The 23,431-nt window shown below is 47.8% G+C and overlaps 1 protein-coding gene across 2 annotated transcripts in view; it reads left to right on the top strand.

Annotated features, from left to right (window-relative positions):
• Positions 1 to 4,172: 4,172 nt before the first annotated feature.
• The window catches only part of RNF169 (ring finger protein 169), a 29,146-nt gene continuing 9,887 nt past the window's right edge, over positions 4,173 to 23,431 (top strand). The window contains exons 1-2 of one of the 2 annotated variants that reach the window (XM_074816575.1): positions 4,173 to 4,244; positions 23,186 to 23,329. In XM_074816575.1, coding sequence (XP_074672676.1) covers positions 23,255 to 23,329 — 75 coding nt within the window. In that variant the 5' untranslated portion in view covers positions 4,173 to 4,244; positions 23,186 to 23,254. Of the gene's footprint in view, positions 4,245 to 16,824; positions 16,894 to 23,185; positions 23,330 to 23,431 lie in introns of those variants that run through there. The other variant, XM_074816574.1, reaches the window with a different exon arrangement.

Genomic DNA, 23,431 nt, shown 5'->3' with positions numbered 1-23,431 from the left:
CACCCAGAGCAGTGTGGGCAGCAGGGCGAGGGGGGGATCCTCCCCCTCTGCTCCGCTCTCAGGAGACCCCCCTGCAGTGCTGGGTCCAGCTCTGGAGGCACCAACAGCAGAAGGACACGGACCTGCTCGAGCGGGGCCAGAGGAGGCCACGAAGATGCTCGGGGGGCTGGAGCACCCCCCTGTGAGGACAGGCTGAGAGAGTTGGGGGGTTCAGCTGGAGAAGAGAAGGCTCCGGGGAGACCTTAGAGCGGCCTCCCAGGGCTTAAAGGGGCTACAGGAAAGGGGGGAGGGACTCTTCGTCAGGGGGGTAGGGATAGGACGAGGGGGAATGGTTTTAAACTGAAAAAGGGGAGATTTAGACCAGATCTAAGGCAGAAATTGTTCCCTGCGAGGGTGGTGAAGCCCTGGCACAGGCTGCCCAGAGAAGCTGTGGCTGCCCCCTCCCTGGAAGGGTTCAAGGCCAGGTTGGACGGGGCTTTGGGCAACCTGGGCTAGTGGAAGGTGGCCCTGCCCATGGCAGAGGGGGTGGAACTGGATGATCTTCCAACCAAAACCATTCCATGATTCTAAATCTCCTGCAAAAAATCCCTAAATCTCTATTATACCCATCTTTTCCCCATTCTCAGACAGCATGAGAACAGTCAAACTTGTGGCAGGTGACTAACAAAGTCCCAATTGTCCCATGTCCCCCTTCCCTAGTCTGGCAGAAGAACCAGCCTCTCCCACTCCTTGTGTGAGTCCTAACACCCCAATCTCAGCCCCCACAGCTGGTGCAGGAAAGAGAAAACTCACCCCAGGAAATGTTTTAGGGCAATGTGACCAGGATGGTTCACCCCCCTCTTCCTTCCCTGCTATCTCATCTCCCAGGATGTTGATATGTTACCAAGTGTCCTGTGTGCTTGGCGCTGTACAAATATTGAAGCAGGGCTCCAGGATCAACTTAAGCAGAGAGACAAGACGCCTTCCAGACCCAGCACATGCGATAACCTGGAAAGCAGAAGAGCTGGTGAGATGGCCAAGCCTCCTGCCTGCACGGAAGGCACGGAATCTGTAGTTGCTAACAAATTAAATAGTCCTTACCCAGGCTAAAGCCACACTATTAAGTGCTTTTATCCTTTCCAAACAGGGTGGCTGCACCTAAATCACTTTTGAAGAACAAGTTGTGGCCGCAGTAAACCCAAAATCATGCCTGGGGATGGGCTGGGTTAGGATGGGACTAGTTGTTTGAGGCCAAAACTGTGCCAAGGATCTTTCTAACTATTCACTGGGGATGCTCTGGGGTGTAACACAAACCCCTTCCCTGGGATCTGACTCACCCCAGACTCAGGGAGCAGCTGTGCTAAGGTGGCTCCTAGTCTAGACTCTGTTACTTGCCTGAGGCAGGAGGAAGGGATGTGGGTTAACGGGGACACCAAGACAAGAATTATGGAAGATTTACGTCCGACAATGGAAAAATAGCTTTCTGGTGACAGGAATAGGCTCAGCCAGTTGCCGGGGGGGGGAGGTGGGTTGCCAGCAGTGGAGGTCTTTAAGAACAGGATGAACAAGCATTGCTCAGGAATGACTCGGGCTGAGCTGATCCCACTGCAGGGAAGGGGGTGACAGAATAATCCCTTGGGGACCCTGGCAGCTCCATTTTCCATGAGTCCTGCACCCCCCTGGGCAATGCCAGGGTGTGATATCACACAGATCTGAAACTCCACATAGCTTTTTGTCTGTAATAACCAGCCGGTCAGCTTAGTCCCCTGTCACCAGCAACGCGGCAGGGAGGTTTGCATTCCCCCCCAGTTCCCGAGGGAAGCACGTGCATCTGGATGCCACAGCTCCTCTCCTCAACTCCTGGAAGAGTGTCCCTCTGCAAACCCTGCCAAGAGGAGTAAGGGAAAAAGAGGAGCCACCACAAATCAGATCCCAGGGATCTTCTCCTAAGGCAGCTGATAACCCCAGAGGGATGGAGGTGGGGTTCACTGTACACACAGAGCTCATCCCGACCTGCAGCCAGCACCCCTTGCTCATGCCCACGCCTCGCTGTCTTGCTTATTTTCAAAGCCTGTTTGCCTGGCTGTTCGCTGCCTCCTTTTCCCTGCCTGCCCCGCTCTGGATACACATCCCCTCTACGCCAGCTGTTTTGCAACCTCCTTCCCACACCCTCCCTTCCCCGAAAAAAACCCATGATGACTAAAGGTGATTTTGCATCTCTTCCTCCGAGGCTCCCCCATAGGATGTGGCACCTCTCAGGAGGAAAATAGTTCAAAGCCTTTCTCTCTCAGTAAAAGCTGTATGTATTATCGTCAGTCTGTTCCACAAGCACTGAAGCTCTCCTCCTCGATTGCTAATCGCTTAATGCTGCCAGCCAAACGCTGTCGGTCTTCCTTCAGAAATGACTGTTCCTCATATTAAGCCTCTGAGGGGTTTTGTTAAATGTTGCTAATGAAAATAATCAACTCTGCATCGCTAAACCTTCAAACGCTGACAGCAGTGCCGTCCCTGCAGCTGCAAGGCTTCATGCAGCACCATAGGTAGGACTGCAGCTTCGTTAAGATTTTTAGCCCGGTTTCTTAGCTTGCAGGTCTAATCACCAGCTGGGCCTTTCAACTAGCCTGACAGAAAGATAGAAATCTCAAAGATATTGTGCATCAAAATATTCTGTGCAAATAGGAGCAAAATGTAAATTAGCACCCGGCATTAAATGGGATTCATTACTAGACACTGGGGAATCCACAAGAATCAGAGCTCTGTGTAGAAGCGCATCGCTGAAACGATGTGATTTCCTAAACCTCCCTGCCCTTCACCTCCCAGCACCTCACACCCTAAATTAGGCAAAAGTAGGACCTGCCCCACCACCCCTTTACCCCTCCTCGGCGAGTTATTTAGCAGAAGACTAGAGATTAATTTTAAATCCCAGTTTCAAGCAGCAATAGAAAACGATGGGTTAGGGGTGACCTAAAAGTTTTGTGACATGGGTGGGGAGCTGGGAGGAAGGGGTTAGCCTGAGGCTGCGAGGTGGGGATTTGAGTTCCTCCAAACCTCACGGATGTGGAACTGAGCACTACCATCACCGAGCAAAAACACTGACTGAGCACCTACAAGTATATATTCTCCAGAAAGGATTAAACCGGAGGGTTGGTGTGGCACTGGCCGCTGTGATCTGCTGTTTTACAACCTGCTGATCTCATCTGCGAGCTCCTGGACCTTTAGAGCCAGCCGGAGAGCTGAACGGGAGTTGCCCACTGCTTGATGTCACAGAATCATCTAGGTTGGAAAGGACCTTGAAGATCATCTAGTCCAACCGTCTTAAGCACCGAGTCCAAAAAGGAGCATGCGCTGTGGATGTGAGGAAGAAAAGCTGTAAGTAACAACAAATCAAGATGGGAAAGGTTCATACAGGGGATTTTGTGGTGTCTTTTTAAAGACCCACCACTGGATCTTGTAGGAAGATGGTTGAGGAGGAGGGTGGAAGTGGCTGGAGGCTGCGTCGTGCCCCGCAGACACAGATAAATAAAAGATACCCCCACACAGCCAACCGTGGAGGATCTTCCCTTCGGCAGGCCACGGCCTGGGGCCCCGCAGTTCACCGAAGGGGCACGCAGCCGCCATGCCCTAGGGCCACGGCCGAGGGGACGCGGGGCCGCCACACACAACGGCCTGACGGCTACTGAGGGAAGGGGGAGGCGGGCCCTCCTTATATAGGGGGACGCTTCTCATGAATATTCAATAAGAGGCGTGGCCGGCGCGGGAGGCGGGGCTCGAGAGTCCGGACGCGCCGCGGCGCTCATGAATATGAATCGGGGATGGGGGCGGGGCGTTGCCCCCTCATGAATTATGCGAGAAGGGCGGGCGGGGCCGCGCGCCCCAACGTTCTGTCCCTTCAAAGTGTGAGAAGATGGCGGCGGCGGCGGGGCCCGGCGGCCGGGCCGCGGTGCCGGCGCGGCGGCAGGGGCGGCGGCGGCGGGGGCGGGCCGGGGCGGCGGCGGCAGCGGAGGAGGAGGAGGAGGAGGAGGAGGTGGTAGTGACGGTGGCGGAGTGCCCGGTGTGCCGCCAGGCGCTGGTGGAGGCGGTGACGCCGCCCTGCCGCCACTCGCTCTGCTTCGCCTGCTTCCAGCGCTGCCTGCAGGGCCCGGGCCTCTGCTGCCCGCTCTGCCGCAGCCGCCTCTCCACCTGGGCCCGCCGCCAGCAGGCCCGGGCCGAGCCCGCCGCGACGACGGCCGCCGGAGGAGGCGGGGAGCAGCGGCCGCCGGACCAAGGTGCGGCGGCGGCGGCGGCGGGCGCCTGCCCCTTCCCCTCCCCCCCGGTTCTAACCGCCGCCGGCGGAGCGAGGAGGAGGAGGGAGGAAGGAAGGGGGGCGGGGGGGGAGAACGCGGGGGAGAGGGGGGGGCTCGGCCCCGAGGGGGCGGGGCCGGCGCGCGGGAGGTGCGATGAGCCGGCGGGGGCTCAACCCCGAGGGGGCGGGGCCGGCCAGGCCTGCCAAGGAGCGGTGCGATGAGTTTGCAGGGGCTCAGCCAAAGCTATTATATGGAGGGGAGAGGAGGGGGGGGAGCCCACTTTCCTTTGACAGTGGTGGGTGATGGGCCCCCCCATGGCAGGGAGGGACAGGGTGGGGGGTGTTTCCCCACCTCACCATGCCTGGATCAGTATCTGCTCCATGTAGTGAGTGCGTCTGGGCTCTTCTTGGCAATGGGAAGAGGAGGGGGAGCAGCAGGATGGTGCCCCCCCCCCCCATCCATAGCCCACCGGCGAGATGGCGGGCTCGGGAGGTGCGAAGGTTTGGGCGGGAGCAGGCTGTCGGCAGCATCTTGCCCCGTTCTCAGCCCCACACTCATCCAGGGGCTTTAAAAAAACACCCGGCATGGGGCAGGTCTGGCCTCTCCTTCAAACGCCTGCTTGAACCCCGAAATGGCGAATGGCCAGGTTTTTTTATAAGAATGTTGCCCAAAAAGTGAACGGTTATGACAGTAAAAGCCGGGTGGGTTTCTTTCAAGAGGAAAGCTTTTGTGCTGCGGGAGGACCCGGTCCTTGTCGACGTAAAGAAAAAAAAACATCCTTTCTGAGTTCGTGGCTTTTTATCATGCGTTTCCTCCCCATCTCTCAACTCCTAGAAAAATAAATCCTCGTGCGAGCTGGCGGCGTTGCTCTTTCCCAGTGGGAGCCGCGGTGCTGCGGAAGATGCCCACCTTGCTGCTGTCAAAACTCCCGGTGTGCCGGGATCTTCTGCCGGTGCCGCGGTGCGGGTTGGTTGGCGAGGTGATGCGGCAGCGCTGGCGGAGATCAGCCGCCTCCGCTGCACCTACAAGCGCGCTTCCCCGACGTAGTGGGAGCCCTGTAGAGCAGACAAGGCTTTAAGCTACGGATAAAAGTCCTTTTAGCCATCCGGCTGTGCCCTAACCATTCCTTTTCGAGTGTGTTACTGGTCTCCCGGTTCATGCTTGTGTCAGCACCCTCTAATTTGCTGCGGGGAAAAATTGGCAGGATGAGCTTAAACAGCTTAAATTGGTGGTTTGAACTAACCCCGCTAACCTTTGCTGGAAGCGAACTGGGAAGGCTTCGCGCAGAAGGATTTGCTGAATCAATGAACAGACGGGCTGTCCGGAGGGAGCCGAGCCAAACGGCTGGGATCGGTTCCTCCTCCGTGGCCCAGCCGGAGGAGGGACAACAGAAACTCCCCGAGTTGCTCTCTGCTCCAAGGTAGTTGTGTCAGTCGTGTGTTTAAATAGACTCAGCTTGCTCCAGCCTAGCTGGAATGAGAATATCCAGCCATGCTGCAGCAGTGCTTATGCAGTGCCTTGGTGGGGTTTTTTTAAGAAAAATGAGTTTTAATTCTCTGCTTGTCTTGAATTGTCTGAGATGTGTATATTTTGCAGCAAGGCACGCAGGCATCGTGTTGGTTGTTATTTTCTCCCCGCCCGAACTTCCTAAAGCTCTGGAAATGTCTTGGAGAGGGTCGTGGAGGGTCTTAGCGCTGAGAAACGTGGGGTGTGCCCCCCAAATGCGGATGGACACATGCACCTGAGTGTCACCTTGTACACCTTGAGCGTGGCTTTGTCATGAGCGCTCTGAATTGGGCTAGACTAACCCTTACTCGCGCTGTACTCTGACTAACCCCTACTCGTGCTGTATTCTGATTGCATTTCATACTATAGACCCCGGCACAGTAAAATTCCACTTAAAGCTGTGGGGTGGTTGAGTTAACAGCTGATGAGGTGAGCTAAAATGAGCTGTAATCTTGAACAGCATTCCTGCTGCCGTTCTAGCCTAGGCTTGAGCTTGTCCTTAAGCAGCACCAGATGGCTGCGTCAGGCTAAAAGCTGTGAGGGTAACTGGCCACTTATGTTGTAAGTTGGGCTAATAGTGTGGAAATCAAAGGTGGTTGATCCATTACAAATGGGAACCTACTACGTGCAGAGAGAGAGCGGTGGATGTGGTTTATCTTGACGTCAGTTGGGCTTATCGGAGAACCACGGAATGGCTGAGGGTGGCAGGGTCCTCTGGAGACCCAACCCCTGCTCAAAGCAGGGTCACCAGGAGCAGGTTGCCCAGCACTGTGTCCAGTTGGGTTTTGACTGTCTCCAAGGTTGGAGACTCTGCAGCCTCCCTGGGCAACCTGTACCGGTGCTTGACCACCCTGACAGTCAAAAAGTGATTTCCTACGTGAAATAGAACTTCTTGTATTTCACTTTATGCCCATTTCCTCTTCTCCTGTCAGTGGCACGACTGAGAAGAGCCTGGCTCTGTCTTCTCTACTGTCTTCCACCAGGTCTTTAAACAGATTTTGGTGAGATCCCCCCAGATCTCCAGGCTGAACAGTCCCAGCTCTCTCAGCCTCCACTGTATGTCACATACTCCAGTCACTTAATGATCTTCATGGCCCTTCAGTGATCATGATAAACAACATCCACTGCTCTCCACTCACCCATGAGCCAGTCATCTCATCATGGAAGACTACTACTTGGGTCTTTTTATGCTTTCTATTCTGTAAAGCCAAGCTGACTACCTCCCAGACACCTTGTCCTTGTCTAGCAGCTGCTAGGAGTAGTTGCTCCATCACCTTCCCAGGGATTGAGGTGGGGCTGGCTCTGTTGTTGTTCCTCCTTGCCCTTTTTGAAAGGGAGGAGTGACATTTGCTTTCTTCCAGGCCTCAAGAACCTCTCCCAATCACCATGACCTTTCAAAGATAATCAAGAGTGGCCTCACAATGTTCTTGACCAGCTCCCTCAGCACTCGTGGGTGCAACCCATTAGGTCCCATGGACTTGTATATGTCTAGTTAGTTTAAACATTCCCTAACCCAATCCCCCTCCAATGAGGGTGGGTCTGCTTTGCTCCAGACTTTCCCCCTGGTCTCAGAGGCCTGGGATTCCTGAAGCTGGTCTTAGAATCACAGCGTGGTTTGGGTTGGACGGGACTGGTGTATTTAATTAAATCACTTAAAATCTGCAAGATCTTAAAAACTGCATGCTATGACCTCTTGACATCCCTTGATTATTCCAGCTTAAATTGGCTAATTAATCACGGTTTCAAGTCTCAATTTTTGTCGTTCACTTTGGATTCGTACGTAATAGTGGCCTTAAGGAGCTCTCAGACCTTGGCTGAGATTGGGGATTCTGCATTAGGTGCTATACAAATATGTTTGAAGACAAAGTCCTTGTCACGACACTTGTCAAACAAAGCTGGATAGAAGTAAGCAGAGACAATTTATACTCGCTGCCTGTGTGGTGTCTTAGCGTGGGCTGGGTTTACTTGCCTTCTCCTGGGCATCTGATGCCCTTCGAGCTGCCCTGCTGCCTTCAGCCTCCAGCTGCAGCTCCAGAAGGGTGTGGGTGGCCCGTAGGTCCCACGTCCTCTCTGCCTGCTCTGTGAGCATCTCTTAAGTACCATATAGCCCCAGGAAAGGCACCCTAAATGCTGGTCTAAAAGCAGATTTTGAGCTGAAGATGCAGTACTGACTGTAATACTTTGCTAAGCAAGGTTTCTTATATTAAAACAGTTGCCTGGTGAAAGTCTTGGAAGGCAGATAGGTGCAGCAGATGGGAGGCTTGGAAACTGCGGGTATGTGTTTGAGGATTCAGCTAGCCAAGAAGAAGAAAGAACATAACATGTTCATGGCGAGGTGCTCAGCCTGATTTGTAAGAAAATAAGTACATTCACATCTCTCCCAAGGAAGATGGAATACCCAGTGAATCAAGACAAAAGAAAAGGGTCTTGTGAAAAAGGACAAGCACATGAGATCGTGGCTGTATCTTCTCAGACAGCAGGCACAAAGCCCACCTTCAGTATTTTTGCCTGTCAACCCTGACATTACCATCCCAGATTATAGATGACTTCAGGGAGCTTGGAAAATTGCTGAAGGACAAGTGTTCCTCCATGAACTGGGAAAGAGAAATTCAGTTTTCCAAGGAAAGGGCTTGTTAAGCTGGTCAAGAGCTTTAAACTCCTAATGTGAAAGTGATCTGGGAGTGTCGTGGTTTAACCCCAGCCGGCAACTAAGCACCACACAGCCGCTCTTTCTCCCCGATGAGATGGGGAGAAGAATTGGAAAAAAAGTAAAACTCGTGGGTTGAGATAAGAACAGTTTAATAATTGAAATATTATAGTCATTAAAAAGAAGATAACAAAAAGAGAAATAAACCCCAAGAAAGACAAGTGCACAATGCTCACCACCCGCTGCCCGCTGCCCAGCCAGTCCCTCAGCAGCGATCGGCCCCCCAGTTTTCATACAGAGCATGACATCCTATGGTATGGAATAGCCCTTTGGCTAGTTGGGGTCAGCTGTCCTGGCCGTGCTCCCTCCCGGCCTCTTGGGCACCTCCTCACTGGCAGAGGACAGGAAACTGAAAAGTCCTTGACTTAGGGTAAGTGCTACATATCAGCAGCTAAAACATCAGTGTGTTACCAACACTGTTCTCATACTAAATCCAAACCACAGCACTGTACCAGCTACTGGGAAGAAAATTAACTATCCCAGACAAAACCAGGACGCTATCTGCTCCTTATTCTGTACATTTACGTCATGCCCAGGTCCCACACTTTCCAGTACATCCCAACTAATCACCAGCGTCTTTCCTGTCTCTGATATCATTCCCTTAGTGTATGGGTCATCCCTTTAAAATGTCTGTTGAGTTCATTTAGTCTGTGGCTTTGGGTTCCATCTGTCATAACAGCCTTTCAGGGCAGGAAGGTTGGTGTGTGCTGTTGGATTGTTGCAGGCTGAAGCCGGTTCTGGTTCCGTCACCGCTGCACTTGTCCGGTTCTATCATTGCTGCACTTTGCTCGGTTTCAACAATGTTCATTCTTCATTAATCTGGGTGATTTTTTACTGTAAGACCCTTGATATGACATACAGCCACCATAGAAATGATGATACACAGTGTTATATAGCAGTTAACATCATACAATGTAATTCGTTGGCTGTTCTCACCCATAATCAAATTTCCTGGAGGTACACATGGGACTTCCCCATCCTCCCGCATCACCCACCAAGTGCACCCAGGTTCTTGGGCAAAAGCAATCCCACGGATGGGTTTGCCTTTGTCTGAGGCAGGAATAACCCAGACTGTTTTCCCTAGCATATTTTTTATGTGCACTACAGGGACTTTATCCCTTTCTACAGTTTCTGGGAAGAAGATTAACTCTATCCCAGCCAAAACCAGGACAGGGAGGGAGAAAATAAATGCCTGCTTATATAATAGACCCCTCGGTGATTCTGGAAGGGACAGGGGAAATCTGCTCCCCTGTGCTGAGGTAAGATTGAGTGTACCTAATCTATTCCTCGTAGACACCCGAGTCATCCGTTCATACACAGATGGCCAAAGAGGATCCCACGGCCACCTTTGTTTCAGCCTCTGAACACTTGGAAAATTTTGCCTGATAGCTAATCAAAATCTCCTTTGTTATAAACACAGCTGATTTCTTTTGTTTCTCTTCTGCCCGGTAGCTATGCAGAACAATTAATAACTGATGCTCTTACAAGAGGGGTGGGGTGTTTTTGCCAGACTTCTAACATGACTTCCCCCTCCTTCCTCCCAGTCTTTTTTTGGCTGTGGTTTCCCTCTTTCCCTGCTGGACCAGACCAATCTAGTTCTTGAGCATTTCCTGGTGATTCCTTAATTTCCTGTCATTTCTGTTGTTCTGTAGCCTGTCGCCAGTTTTTTTGTCTCAAGACCACAGAGCTAAGAGTTTAGAAACAGCAATCCCGATGAAGCTTCTCGCTGCTACGTGAAAAGCAGTGATTTACTCCCCACGTCAAACTGATTAAAATCAACACCGCCTCTTTTTTCCTCCTCGTCGCAGCATTGCTGTTGGATGGCTGCTTGATAGGATGGGTTAAATTTAAGATTGCCCAGGAAAAGAAATAAGGTGGGGGTGCCTCTTCAGGGGCACAACTGTGCCATGAGACTGTCAGAGTGCTTGTGCCTCTTGTCTCCCCCCTCACTGCTCTCTCTCCAATCATCCACAATACTTAAATTATTTTTAATCTACCATTCAAGCTGTTAATGAAGAGAGTGATTAGGACCAGACCCAGAGCTAGCCCCATGGCCAATGTGAGAGGCTGTCCTGGCACGACAGTGGATCATTAACTCTTGGAAAATAATTTTTCAGATAGTTGTGCATCTATCTGAATAGTGGTTATACCTAGGCTAGTTTCTTTTAACCCTCACTGTTCTTCTCCATGAGGACTCTGAGCTTCTTCTCTCTGATACCTTCATCCCACACTCCTGCCTCCCCAGCCAGCTCTTCTCCTTTTCCACAGAGGCATAATGGCAGGATTTTGAGTTCCTTTGCAGTGGTTCCTACCCTCGTGTTTTCTTGCTTTATTTCCTTATGCATTTCCATCCAGACCAAGTTTTGGACAGTGGAGGAGGCAGTTCTTGCATGGGCTGCTCAAAAGTACGTCCGTGACCCCTATCACAGCACATCCTGATAGTCCTTAACTTTCTCTGTAAAGAAAAATTGTGGATAACTTGGTCTCTACAGCAGGTAAAATACCCTCTTACCCCCAAGAGATGAACTCATATTGTTACTTGTTCCCCCCTTATCCCTAATTATCCCATCAGAGAAGGAGGTTGGATTGAATTAATGCGAGCTGTTCTTACAGAGTTGATGTTAGTTTGTTGTCTGCCCGTTACCTTCTAGATACTTGTTAATGAACTAACAATCGGTTTTAGTACCCGTTTGCATATTAAAACTAAGCCTGCTGTTTTACAGTTTTCATGTAGCTGCTTCCCCTCTCATTCTCCTACTTCTCCATGACATTAAAGAAAACCCCTTTGCTCCAGGAAGCCTTGAAGACAACCACAAACAGTTCAGAACTTACCAAGGGGGATTTCACCAGCCTTCTAAAGCCATCTCTTCTCTCTCCCCTCACATCCCCAGACAACCTCTCCATCTTCCATATTCCTTTGTTCAAAGCCTCTTCCCGGAGGTTGCTACCAGCAGGAACACATCTTTTGGATTTATACCCAATATGGCTTGAACAACTTCCCATCTTCATCGAGACTAGCTCTCAGCACACCATGCAGAGGCATCGACCGGTTCTCAGCCGTGTCCCTGGAGAGGTCTTTCCATTTACAGTCTATTGTGTTCTTGAACTTGGTACATTCCTTTTAGCCTAAATTGCCTTTCATTTATTTATACCGCTGTACGACTCACAAATTTTATAAATCCTATCACAAGACCTGTTTACTGTACGTGCATCGTGTGAAACCCGCAGCCTTGCATTCACTGTTAGCTGTCCATAGAAACTAGGCAAGACAGATTATTCATATGGGTGAGAAAGAGTTTTCAAGAGAGTTCTTCCAAAATACCTCTTCTTTGCACTTTTTGTGCCATCTTTATTTACTTCTTGTTTCTGTGCTCCTGTTGCTTGAAGTGCCTGATCACAGTTAATTTTTAGTAAACACCGAAGTATCATTCTTCTGAACACTTAAGTTTTCACTGTGTCAATTATTTCTCTGCCCTCTTCCCAATAACTGATGGACTTTTTAGTTTTCTCTCTTGCTTTTAATGCGTGCCTAGATCCTCTTTTTGGTGGCTTTGTGCGCCTTTTCCCAGCTCCCCAAGCCAAGCTTTTGAAAATGAAGAAACGAAACAAGAGGTGCAGGGGAAAGCAATACTTTCTGTGCCCCGGCATCAGTGCTAGGGGAGCTGGGTCGCTCCGTTTTGAACATAAATCAAGCTAAATTAGGTAATTCTCCTCCTCTACTCCGCTCTGGTGAGACCTCACCCGGAGTACTGCATCCAGCTCTGGGGTCCCCAGCACAAGTAAGACTTGGACCTGTTGGAGCGGGTCCAGAGGAGGCCACCAAAATGGACAGAGGGCTGGAACACCTCTCCTGTGGAGAAAGGCTGGGAGAGTTGGGGTTGTTCAGCCTGGAGAAGACTCCAGGGAGACCTTATTCCACCCTTTTTACCAAGGCCTGTAGTGACAGGGCAAGGGGCAACGGCTTTAAACTGAAAGAGAGCAGGTTTCGCTTGGACATAAGGAGGAAATTCTTTAGGGTGAGGGTGGTGAGATACTGGAGCACATTGCCCAGAGAGGTTGTGGATGCCCCATCATTGGAAGTGTTCAAGGTCAAGTTGGACAGGGCTTTGAGCAACCTGATCTACTGGAAGATCATAGAAGCATGGAATCATTCAGGTTGAAAAAGGCCTTTAAGGTCATCAAATCCAACCATAAACTCAACGCTGCCAAGTCCACCACTAAATGTCCCTGCTCATGGTAGGGGGTTGGACTAGATGATCTTCAAAGGTCCCTTCCAACCCAAACCATTCTGTGATTCTATGAAAATCTGTTGGCAATCCTTGTCTCAGAGAGATTATTGACATTATTGGCACTAGCCTGTTTAGGATGTAGCAATTGAGGGAGAAATGACAATATGTTATTAGCTATCAACCACATTAACATTTTTTCTGGTGTCGTCTCCTGCTTGAGCTGGAACTCCAGGCTCAGAACTAGATTAAATCTATTTTTGTTCCATTTGGCTGTGCAAGAGAACTGGTCTGGAGCCTGTTGTGGTACAGGAGCTGCTCTGGAGTGAAAAAACTGTTTTGGAGGGTTGCCTTTTTTTTAAGATTGGTTTTAGCTTGACTCAGTTTCTGTCCCCGGTTTGCTGTGACCACAGGTGCCTGCAGCAGGGCAGGAGAAGGGGGTCTGGTGATGCCACATGTTGTCTTACTGGTATGTGACAGCCCAAAGTCTTCCTACAGCTCCAACCTTACTGATTCTTCCACTTAAAGTGGCAAATCTGTGGCCGAAATGTTCTGAGTTTTAATTTCTTGTTTCCAAATATGCCCTGATCCACAGATGCCAAAGGATGGATGGATGGATGGATGGATGGATGGATAGATAGATAGATAGATAGATAGATAGATAGATAGAGTATGCCATTGGCATATCTTTGTGTAATTTGGTTAACGTCTTTTTAAAAGAACTAGAGTAACTACTCTTCTTAGAAAATTGTTTCCAAACCTCTCCGTAGTCAGAAAACTTCTAACTTCTTGTTTTGTGTTTTGAAAACATTAAGATCTCATCTTCATCTGCAAGTATAAACACTAACTGCTGGAAGTTAAAAAGAAAAACACTGAAAACCTCAAGGTTTTAATTATCCCTGCCAGGAATAAAGAGTAGAAGGAAGCTACAAAGTCTGCTCTAAGCTTCCGTGGAAGCTGGGGGTGAGGGGGATTCGCTGCCGTGGATGGCAGAGCTTTGACTTGCTGGATGGCATCAGTTTGGCAAAACGCAGGAGCCTCTGAACGACAGACAGGGAACCGAAGGGTTTCTGAATCGAGTTCAACTTATTTTTATTCAGCCCGTGTTGCTGAATTCACCAGATAGATGTTTCTGAGTCTTTTGCCAGTAAAGATAAGATCTGCTGGTCAGGAGAGCGGATTAACGGTGACAGTGTGTAATGCACACGTCTGTGTGCTAACGTTGGAAGGATGGAGTCATTCAAGGGGATTGAGGCTACAAGTCAAATGCCTCTTATAAAGAGAACCAGCGTTAAATAATTAGAAAATCTTTTGTCCTCTCAAATAGTACAGAAATCAATTGTTTTTTCCAAGATTGAGCACAATAGGGTGAAACTCTTGTCTGCCAGCATAAAAGAGCAGGATGCCAGGTTTGATCCTGCTGCTGCGACTGTTTCGGTGCTATCACCGTGCTTGGAAGGAGCATCGCAGTGCCAGCCTTCCCAACAGCCCTTCAAAGTCAGCTTCATTTAGAAACCGTTCCTGTTGACCCATGGATCACTCGAGAGGAAGAGCAAGCAGGAGCTTTGCTGCAAAATCAAGGAAAAGGCCGTTTCTTCCATCATCCTGCCCATTCCTGTTGTTCTCCTAGGCTGTAGCACATTGAAACAGCCAAGCAGCCCTGTCCTGGACCTGAACATCCAGAATTAGCATGTGGAGGTGTGCTGGAGGAACTCGTGATGCTCTGATCATCTTGCCTTCCTCCCCAGCTGCATCCCAGCGCAGGGACCAGTCTGGTTCGATTTGCAGAGGTTTTGTGCTGATAGAAGTATCCTTGGCTGGGAGCAGCCACCGTGCAGCATCGCTCCACCCCCAGAAACTATAATGGGGGGTTGTAAACATAGCTATACACTTGTGAATACATTTTTGTTTTCATCTCTTCTACACAGAGTTAGAAATTTGGGGCCTTGTCTCTTTTGACCCATCTGTAAAATACACAAGTTGGTGCATAAAGATACTATAGATAAAATTGCCTCCACCTGGTGTTGGACCACTTTAACTAAACCAGCACAACTTTATAGATAAACGTTGTTCCATTATTTAAAATCTCTTCTGGCTTGCTGAACCCATGTAAGCAATGAAACAGTTGATGTGCCTTGTCTTTACTGCTGCATGTTTCCCTCGGGTTAGCTTGTACGCTTTTATTACCCTGGAGGGAAAAAAAATACACCTTTTTAGCAATGAAGATAAGGTCTGAGACAAGCCTTAAACATTCAGAAGTAATTGAAGTTTGCTGCGGGCACGTTACAGATTGCTGCTGCTCTTGGGACTGTCTCAGTGGAAATTCAGCTTGATAAAATTCACAAAGAACTGGAACTGCTCAAGGACACAATTGAAAAAACATTTTGAGAAGCCGGTGGAAGGTTTCCAGCGCGGCCGGTTGCAGGCGCAGAAGCAGGAGCGAGGAATGCAGCCTGGCCTCCCCAGCATCGCCACCGCTCGGGGTTTTTATCACACATGTTGGGACATTTTGGATGTTTTCCTTTAAAAATAAGCCTAGCTCGCGCAGGCGTGCGAGTAAGAGAGAATAGCAGCTCTTTTTTAATTAAAAAAAAAAAGCCTTATAATCTATATGCTTGATGTTTGATTGCAAGATAATTTTTTTCCCCCTTTTAAAGCAAGTAGCAAAGAAATACTTTGTGATTTGTTCAGCTCTGGCGTTGGCAGCATTCCCTCTCCGGAGCTCTTTGAGCAGGAAGCTCCGGAGTCTTCACTCACCCTCACCAGTGGGGTGGGAGTGAAGTTATGGGGCTTTCCCCTTAAAAGCAAACTGGTAGCAAGTGGGAGAGGTGAAAACAGGATTTAGTTGGTCTGTAAATGGCCTTTTTCGGCACCAGCACTGTCACCTGTCCCAGGAAGGAGGCAGATGTGGCCGTGACCCCGAGGATGCCCACCCGGGCAGTCGGCCGCCAGCCACTGGGTGTTTGATTTACTTACCCCACCATGAACTTTTCATTTCAGGCCAATGTGTTTGAGGAATAAAAACGCTTCCTAAACAAAACATGTGGTGGAGCTGCCGGTTTATATCCCTTAATTTTAGCGAGATGGGAAAAGGAAACACACTGATGTTTCCTCCTTGCTCGTACCCGTTTCATGCCGAGCGTAGCACGTCAGGATGATGAGCTGTGCTGCACCCTGCCTGGAATACTGGTACAGACTGAGCCAGGACAGTTGTTCAGGGGTTGTTGTTTTATTCCGGTTGTTCCCTTTTCCATCCAAGCTCCTCCGACTGTGGTGCAGCTTGCCCAGACTTGCGCTGCACGGGAGCAGGAGGGAGCTTTGAGGCCGACATAAAGGGAGTCATCTGGGGAGTAACAGGCTCCAGGGATGGAGGTTAAACTATAACCCCATGCCAGTATGCTTTTGGTTTCTGAATTGCCAAGGGAGAAGGGAGGAAACGGGAGCAGGATGGGGAATTCCTGCCGGACGGAGCAGCCCGCCCGCTTGGCTTCAAAATAGTGACCTCAGGGAGCACATTGCAAGGGGAATAAAAAATAAAAGCTGTGCTTGCTGCGGACCAGAGGGACAGCCCTGTGAACGGTGGCAAAGGTGGAGGGGACGTGGAGGAGTGCAAACACCGTTTATACAGAAAATAGAGAGCGTTCTCGATGTGCTCATTTAAATGGCAGAAGGGCACGGGTGTGAATTCGGGGTGTTGTGCTGCTGCTTCAGCCTGTGTTTCTTGGGTGTCTGGCTGGAGCGGATGCTTAAAGCCTGGTTTTATGTCTAACACTCCAATTCCCTGTGACATCTCAGGGCTGTTACTTAACCTCTGTGTTTACATCCTCCTAATACTCCCCTGATTGCTTAACTGCTTGTTAAGAACTCTTGAGAATCTCCAAAGAAACTCTAGAAGTGCAAAATGGTATCACATGGCCATCCTCCTCCTGATATTTCTGTATGTTAAACAGAGCTTTGATAGCAGTGTCGTAATATAAACATATGTGCTTGAAAAAATGCTGCAGAACCTCTTGTGCAGTCCGTGGAGAGCTTACCCTTTTTTGGGGAATAATGGACAGCCCCAGTCATGGTGCACTAAAAAGTGTTTCCTTTTTTTTTTTTCCTTCTCTTTCCAGACTTTATATTCAGAGCACCCATTAAATTAAGCAAACCAGGGGAACTCCGAGAAGAATATGAAAGCCAGCTAAGGAAGGTACGGTATTCTGTGTAATTGCAGTTTTTCTTCCAAAATAATTTGGATTTCCTGCAGGAATGCCATCCTACCTATAAGGAAACTTGAAGGGCTTTTTATTCCTGCTCTGTAACAAAGGTCGTTTATTCCCTTTATGCTGTTCAACCAGTTCAGGAAAATATTGGCAGTAATTGAGCATGTAGAAGCCAGATTTTGCTGTCTTAGGCTGCCTTCCAGCACATGGAAATGTACCTTCCTTGGTGGACCTCGAGCAACTATTTGGTTGTACAGGGTTTATTACAGCATCAGTGTTTGTGGATGTAATTCCATAAAGGCTTTTTCAGCATAAGGCATCTCCTGCAGTAACATCCCTCTCAGAAACAACCTATTCCAAACTAGAGCTTTCTGTCTGGTTTTAGGCAAGAAAAAAATATCGTTTAAAGTCAAAAAACTGCGAAGGGGAGAAAAACTTTTCAGCTGTTTTGGAGTTAAAGCCTGGGAAAATATTTTCTGCATTTAAAAAGGGATTTTTTCTTAATCTAAATCATTGAAGTATCTCCAGTGGCTAGTCATTTCTGGAAGTTGGCTGCTTTTTAAGTGAGAAACATTACTGTGAAAGCAATGACTGCTGCAGCCGAGCGGATAATGATTTCCATTGCAACCCCTCTGGTGAGAGTTGCCCATAACTTGCTAAAATATTCATGTTGCCACTCATAGTTCCTGCTTTTGTCGTCCCTTCCTCCACCGGGACCTGCGCACCGTCCTGCCGAAACAATGTGGACTCTGCCCTGCTGCTGGTGTCTCTGTCAATAGATTTAATCGCTGTCCCGGGGCCTTGATCTCTGTGATGGTGTTTTTGTTTGAGATGGGTCCAACCTCTCGCTGATTAGTTTACCTGCTGGAGAAAAGGAACAGGGAGGGGTTTCATCATTGAAGAATTTTCTTTAGGTTTTCACTTGAAGATCTCAACAACCGTAGAAAGGGCTGAGAAGCTGATGTTTAGTTAGAAAAAGAGCCTTGTGCTCTGAGTGATGGTAAGTAGGGAAATACTGTTTAGATGATATTTAAGGTAAATAACTCCTCTGGGAAATGCCTATTTTTGAGGAGACAACCAAAAAATAGGGAAGGGTCTTCTCTCCTGCTTCTCCATGTGTGGAATTAGCAGTGGCACTGATGGGCAGTGTCACTACAGTTTATTAGGATAACTTTGGCTGACTGTGACCTTTCATTAACTGATATTAAGATGCAAACTCTTCTCTGGTCCAGGTGACTTTCGCTTTGTGCATAAAGTCTTGCGACTTGTGGCATTTTTAGCAACGGTGAGACACGTTACTGAGAAACAGTTGGTTTAGGCAGCGGTGTAAGTGCACAGAAATCTTATACCTATAAAAATCTAGTTTATCAATTAACTTAAACATGCATCACTGTAATTGACAGTTTAATTTTTTTTCACTGAAACCTTCAGGATGAGTATACTCAGAGTATCTTTGGCTTAAAGAAGAATTAACTGTAAACCTTGCTAGGGTTTTATAAATCTCTCCGTAAGAGCGAGTGGGAGGCTTTCTGTGATGATACTGGAGCCAACTCATCACTGATCCTTCAGACTTGTTGCTTGATGTCTTCAGTCCAGCTGCAAGGCCTGAATTTCCCAGGTGTCCAGAGGAGCAGGAACCTGTTGAGCTCATTGAGGCAGGATCTTAGTTCTGCAGTTCTTCCAGGTGCCTCCGGACTGATGTATATCTGGATTTTCTGGAAGGATTAAACTGTCTTCTGGAAGGATTAAACCATCTTTGCTCCTATGGGCCATAAAACTTTTATAGGAGCATTGCATCTGTGCAGGACAAAGTGAGAATTTTGTCACCACCTGTTAATGCTGATCACTCCGTTACTGACTTTAAATATTATATGCAAAGTTCAAGTAAGCACATTTGAAGCAGAGTCAGTCTGCAGCTGAAGAGGTTTTTGCATCTACCGCTTGACTTCAGCAAAAGGATACCACGTGCAGCCCAGCACCAGCACTTCTCACTTCCCCACCAGTCAAAAGGAAATACTTTAACATGTTTCTGGCGTTTTGGGCATGTTTTCATCTCGTTCCTGTTCAGCCTGCTGCCTTCCCCTTTTTGCTCACTGGCAGATGGGAGATAGGTTTTTTTCCCCTACCAACTTGAACTCATTTTTTATGAACTTCGTCTGAAAGAGCTGGTGTGGGAGGGGGGAGATTCTCTGAATCATCATCTAAGAGGAAAGGGCAATGTAATTTTGCTGACAAAATGGCAACTGCTGATGCATTTCTGCTTTCTTATTCCAGGCAAAATTGTGACTGTTGCCACTTAGTGAGAGCTTCTTGGTGTCTCTGAACTTCAGAATTAGGCAGGAGGAGACGAGAGCTCAGGTCTGGGAATCGAAACTTGTGTAGAACTGGGTTTCCCTCTGTGTCTCCAGGCAAGAGGTTTCATCTCAGCTTCCCTGCCCGTGAGACGGGGGTAACCCGTGCTGGCTTTCCTCCAGAGGAGGGGAGAGGAGCGTTCAAAAGCTTTCACATCTCCCAGATGTGAGTTGTTTTATAAATCCTAGCTCTTAACCTGCTTCCCAGCCTTTTGCAGTTGAAAACAAAGTAGTTACCATAATTACGTACTGAAGAATTTTTATTTGAAGTGGATAATCTCATAGTGTAATTTTCTCAACTGGCTTTCAGAGTGAGATGAAATGTTTGCTGTCTGTACAGGACAGTGAGATTTTTTTTTCCTCTTGTACGCAGTGCACTCGCTGCTCTTGTATTTTATATTTTTCAAAAGGAGAATATCATTCCTGTGCGCTAAAAAGCTAACTCATCCTGTTAAACTGTCTTGCTGTCACAAGCAGTCTATTGCTTGTAATCACACGCAATCAGGAGGGAAACTCCTACCTGAGGCATGTGCTGACATGCAGCTTTCCAGCAGCATGGGTAGACAGAGCAGGCTCGGGGAGTGAGCAAGCAAACCCAGACAGTTTATGGAGTGAAGAGAAGATACCAAACGTGAGTTTATCAAACTTTTGGAAATAAATGTTACTATCAAGAATAATGTTCCTGAAATGGTCATTTCTTGAGCAATTGTTGAGCAAAAGAATCAGCAATTGTTTGTACAGCTTTTTTTTCCTGCAGTTCCAGTATCCAAAAGGGCTACAGACAGGTTAAAATGCATTTTCTGATAACCATACTGCTAATAGCAGCAGACAGTCCCGCATCCAGTATTTCAGAGATACTACTCAGATAACATAAGATACTTCTCCCAGGGTAGATTTCACACCAATTTATTTCAGTTTCTAATCCTCATGTCCTGGCACAGCAATGCCACGTTTGTAAGTAAATTGTCCAGGAGATAATTTATATTCAGCTACTTAAAATGATTTTTTTTAATTCGTACAGATTTTATCATTAGAGTTTGCTTTTGTTTGCAACCTGAATTCTGGACCTAAATTCCTTTTTTATCCCGTTAATTAGGATCCCGTTGTTGCTTTTTTCACTCTTCACTGTCGGCAGAGCTTGTGCTTGCACCTCACATTAACCGTGCCATGGGTTTGCTTAAAATCCGTAAATATTCCTGTGTGTTGTTACATACTCTTGTGGTTTTAGATTTGGGAACTGAGTATAATTTTATAAGTTAGACAAAAACGTGAAGAATTCCATGTAGCTTTCTTTCATGTGAGAAATACAGAAGGGACACAAATGTTGGATAGTATTTCAGCTGGCTAAAAAAAGTAATCATTGTGATAAATCTCGATCTGAAATTGTTTTTCAGATACTTAAAAAAGGCTCCTTAAAGTACAGAAATATTGTTCATGAAATGTACAGCAGACTATTCATCATGTCTGCATCATGTGGCCATAATTTATATTAGTCAGACACGAGGTTGTAGTTATTGCTTGAGATTATTAATAGATCAGGAATTTAAAGATACATCCTAAACACTCTAAACAAGAAGTCAGACCAGTCTTTGAAAACATTTGCTAAACACCCACAATCAAGCAAACAGTGGGTTTTTTCCTGGTTTCTACCTTCTCTCCTCCTACCTCTCCCTTCCTCGTCTCTGGGAGTTTGTATTCAGTAGGATTCGGGTCCTTCCCAGTCTGAAAATCATGATGTGCTTTTTGTGTAATGCATCGTGAACTCTGTTTTCTTGTCATCCATGTGTCCATGTTTTTTTTTTTTAGGCAGGGAAGAAAAATACTAAGTATTTTTGGAAGAACGAGGGTTTGTTGCAACGTTGCCCACTGCCTTTATGTACAGTGCTGTAGGATCGGTGCTCAAGCTGCCTTGCGGATGCCTTGAGCTTTACTGGAGGGCACCAGGTCCCACAGCTTTGCTCTCCTGGGAGGCGAGGGGGAAATTGCGGTGGTGTGAGAAGATAGGACAGAACCTAACAGGGCAGCTTCTTAAGCATCTGAGATGCCTACACTCCAACGGGAGGATAAACAGAAGCATTTGAATTCCTAGTGCTTAGCCATAGCTGTAGCTCATCAGCATGATGGACATCTGTCAATCAGAGGGCAGGCTTGTTGTCCCAGGCAAGGATGCGCAGAGGTTGAGTGCAGGAAGAAGGAAGAACCTGGTATAAATACATTTTATAAATACAGACTTTTCATGGCCTATGTGTCAGCCTGAAGTTGAGAAAGAGGTGAGAGACAAGCTGGGTGAGACTGGAGCTGAGTGATGTTATCCTGGGCAGGGACAATCGGGTGGTGTTATTTGAAGTATGTACTGCAGAGCCTGTTCATTGGGAGAAGACGGCAGAAAGGAGGAGGAAAGGCAGGGCGGGGGGGGGGGTTGAGTAGCAAGTTGGCAGAAAAGAGGTCCTGGCAGAAGTGGGGAATTTGATTCCTTAGGTAAGGGGGAGCAAAATAATGCAGCAGGACAGGCAGCCCATCAGAGCCACGGATCATGCTGGGAATAATCCTTTGGTTCAGGAAGAAAGAAATCTCTGCAGGGAGAGCCTGGCCACGAGGAGCTTGTGGACACAAAAGTCAGCCTTGGTTGGTTAAAAGGGGTCACAAAGTGATGGATTGTGCTTTTCGAAGGGAGGGAAGGAAAGCGTTTGCCCTTCTCTCTTATTGCTGGACTTCCACAAGCTCAAGAATGAGTAGGAGATCTTCTGGGAAGATAAAGGCCTATATGGGGACTGGCACTTCATGGAAGGCCCAGCAAAAAAGCCTCCAGTGCAGAAAAAGGATGGGAAGTGCAACAGGACGCAGCTGGGGCTGCCCAGGCAGTACGGTAGGATTTCTTGTGCAGCCTTCAGGTCTGTGAAATGCAGTAGTTCAGCACGTGTGGATAAAATAATGTTACATCGTAGTCTTTTTGATTTGCCAGGGTGGTAAAAAGTACAAGAAGACATCTAAGAATGTATTAGAGAAAAACAAAAGGAAAGAGAGGGGAAGTATTCCTCATAGGAAGTGATACCAAAAAGGCTGGAAGTGCTCGATCCCTCCTTTGGATCAGACTTCTTAAATTGCAGGAATGTATCAAAAAATCCAAGGGTTTTCAGTCAGAGGTTAATGCGGGGCAGAGTAGGAAGCCAGGAGGTAAAAGCAAGTCCGGTGTGATGCGCAGGCAGCGGCTGTTTGATGTGCAGCAGGCAGGATCCCCTGGGTCCGTGTACCTTGTGTCCTGGATCCTGGCATTTACTTGCACTTCTCATCTGCATTTTCACTTCAGCTGATAAACTGAACTCAAGCTTTGGGCCTCCGCTTGGCCATCGGAGCATTAGCTAATCTCTCTGCGTCTTCTCCATCCCAACGCATCAATGAAACAATGGGATTTCATCCAGCGTGGGAATTTTTCATCCAACGCGGGAATTGCTGTATCTAACCCATTTTAATTTAGGTGATGCTGTCCATATGTCTGCCAAACGGTGTGTATTGTGTCGCAGGCCGTTTGAAGACTAAAATTGAAAAGTTATGGCTTGCATGAAACTACCGTTGTGCACATTTTTATTTGTAGTGTGATTATCTACAAGTAGACAAAAGCTTTTGTCTCTCTATCTTAGAAAATAGTGTGGCAGAGAAGTCTTTGTCAAACCCTGGACCTAACAGTGCCTTTGCTGTTCTGCAAAGAAAATAATATCCATGATATTTGTGTACAGTGCATGAACGTGAAAGCACCGTAGAAACAAAGTGATCTTCACGTTATTGCGAGAGAGAGGCTCTACTCTAGAGTAGGGAAATGAAGACACAAAATTAAATTATGTGGCCAGACTCTTAGAAAAACACTTGTCGGCAACCAGGTGTAGGATTTAAACCATTTTAAATACACTGTCTCTTTTGTCATTATTTCCAGCTGAGAGAAGAAAAACTGCAAGAAGAAAAAGCTCCCGAGGATCTGATTCACAAGTTCATTCTAGATGACATGGATGTAGGAAAAAGGAAAATGGAAGAACAGAAAAAAGATGAATCTTTAGCACTTAAAGCGAACCAGGAGTGTGTAAGTAAGCTTGTGCTTCTCTTTCCTAGCCACATCATAGACGCTGACTGGTAGGTGAAATGCTGCTAAGACTCAGTCCTGGAACAAGAACTAGTTCTTTTA

Source organism: Strix aluco, chromosome 2, assembly GCF_031877795.1.
Source record: "Strix aluco isolate bStrAlu1 chromosome 2, bStrAlu1.hap1, whole genome shotgun sequence".
In the NCBI taxonomy this organism is placed as follows: domain Eukaryota; kingdom Metazoa; phylum Chordata; class Aves; order Strigiformes; family Strigidae; genus Strix; species Strix aluco.
The sequence above is the reverse complement of the archived record's forward strand: the minus strand, read 5'-3'. Positions and strand labels throughout refer to the sequence as shown.